This window comes from Penaeus monodon, chromosome 15, assembly GCF_015228065.2.
Source record: "Penaeus monodon isolate SGIC_2016 chromosome 15, NSTDA_Pmon_1, whole genome shotgun sequence".
In the NCBI taxonomy this organism is placed as follows: domain Eukaryota; kingdom Metazoa; phylum Arthropoda; class Malacostraca; order Decapoda; family Penaeidae; genus Penaeus; species Penaeus monodon.
In genome coordinates this window covers 41,222,485-41,223,688 of record NC_051400.1, presented here as the reverse complement: position 1 = coordinate 41,223,688, position 1,204 = coordinate 41,222,485, and the positions used below count along the sequence as shown (strand labels likewise).

At 42.2% G+C, this 1,204-nt stretch overlaps 1 protein-coding gene across 1 annotated transcript in view; it reads left to right on the top strand.

Annotated features, from left to right (window-relative positions):
- The window catches only part of LOC119582374 (amino acid transporter AVT1B-like), a gene marked incomplete at its 5' end in the record, with an annotated part of 51,324 nt that overhangs the window by 23,509 nt on the left and 26,611 nt on the right, over nt 1-1,204 (top strand). The window contains one exon of the mRNA XM_037930588.1: nt 986-1,181. Coding sequence (XP_037786516.1) covers nt 986-1,181 — 196 coding nt within the window. The remainder of the gene's footprint in view (nt 1-985; nt 1,182-1,204) is intronic.

The window sequence follows — 1,204 nt, the reverse complement described above, 5'->3', positions numbered from 1 at the left end:
CGTAAGAGTATATGAAGAAAGAAACTCATTACAAAACCAAAGGGAAAATAAGATATATCGCGTAATACTGACTGACATAATCAACACAGTCATTTAACACAGATGTGCTTCGCGACGTCTTTGATCTTTTTTTAAGCCTTAATTACAGTCAAAGGAGAAATTAACAGACTAAACACCAGGTGCAAATTCCCCTTTGTTATATTTTCAAGAAGGTTATGCATGCTCTCCGGAATAATTTATTATAATAATGATTATAAAAATTCGGCTTTATCACTCATCTGTCTTTTCTCGTTTAGCACTTACCCATGTCTGCTCCTCCATTTAACCCATTTCCTTTACTTCCCCATTTACCTATCTGTCATTTTTCATAGAACATGTCTCTTTTGTCTGACCACTTAACCGTCTTTTCTGATTCCCTGCTGACCACTCTTCTGGTTCGTTATTTATCCCTATTTCCACATTTCGTCTGTTATCCCACATGTATTTTTTTTAATTTGTTTCTTGTCCATCTCCTCTTTTCCTCCGTTTACCCATCTCCTTGCTCCAGAATTTACCATCTCTTTTTTCCCTCCATTTACCCATCTCTTTTATCCCATTCACCCATCTTCTCTTTTATCCCATTTACCCATCTCCTCTTTTATCCCATTTACCCATCTCCTCTTCTATCCAATTTACCTATCACCTCTGCTTAACCATTTCCTCATTTCGTATGTTTTTCCATATACCCATCTCTTCTGCTTATCCATTTACCTATTTCCTCCGGTTCACACTTACCCATCCCCACCTCCCCATTTACCCTTTCCATCCCGGTTCACCAGTTACCCGCCTCATCTCCTTCCCCAAACATCCATCCCCGCTTCCCCATATTTTAATCCACCCTTACCCATCTCCACTCCTTCCCCATATTTTCTAATCCACCCTTTTACCCATTTCCCTTGCTTCCCCAATAAACCACTAACCCATACCTTCCCGTTTTCCTTCCTAGGGTTCGGCCCCAAGAGATGTGCCGTCAGGTCTTGCGTCATGGCCGTCATTATCCTCACGGGTCTTGCAGTCCCTGACTTTGGCAAGATTCTCGACCTTATCGGCGGGTCTTCCGTCACCCTGATGTCCTTCATCCTCCCTCCGCTCTGCTATATCCGCCTTTGTAATGCTGAGTTAACGGAAGGCGTAAAGCACAGGTGAGGATTTGGAGTAAAATTGC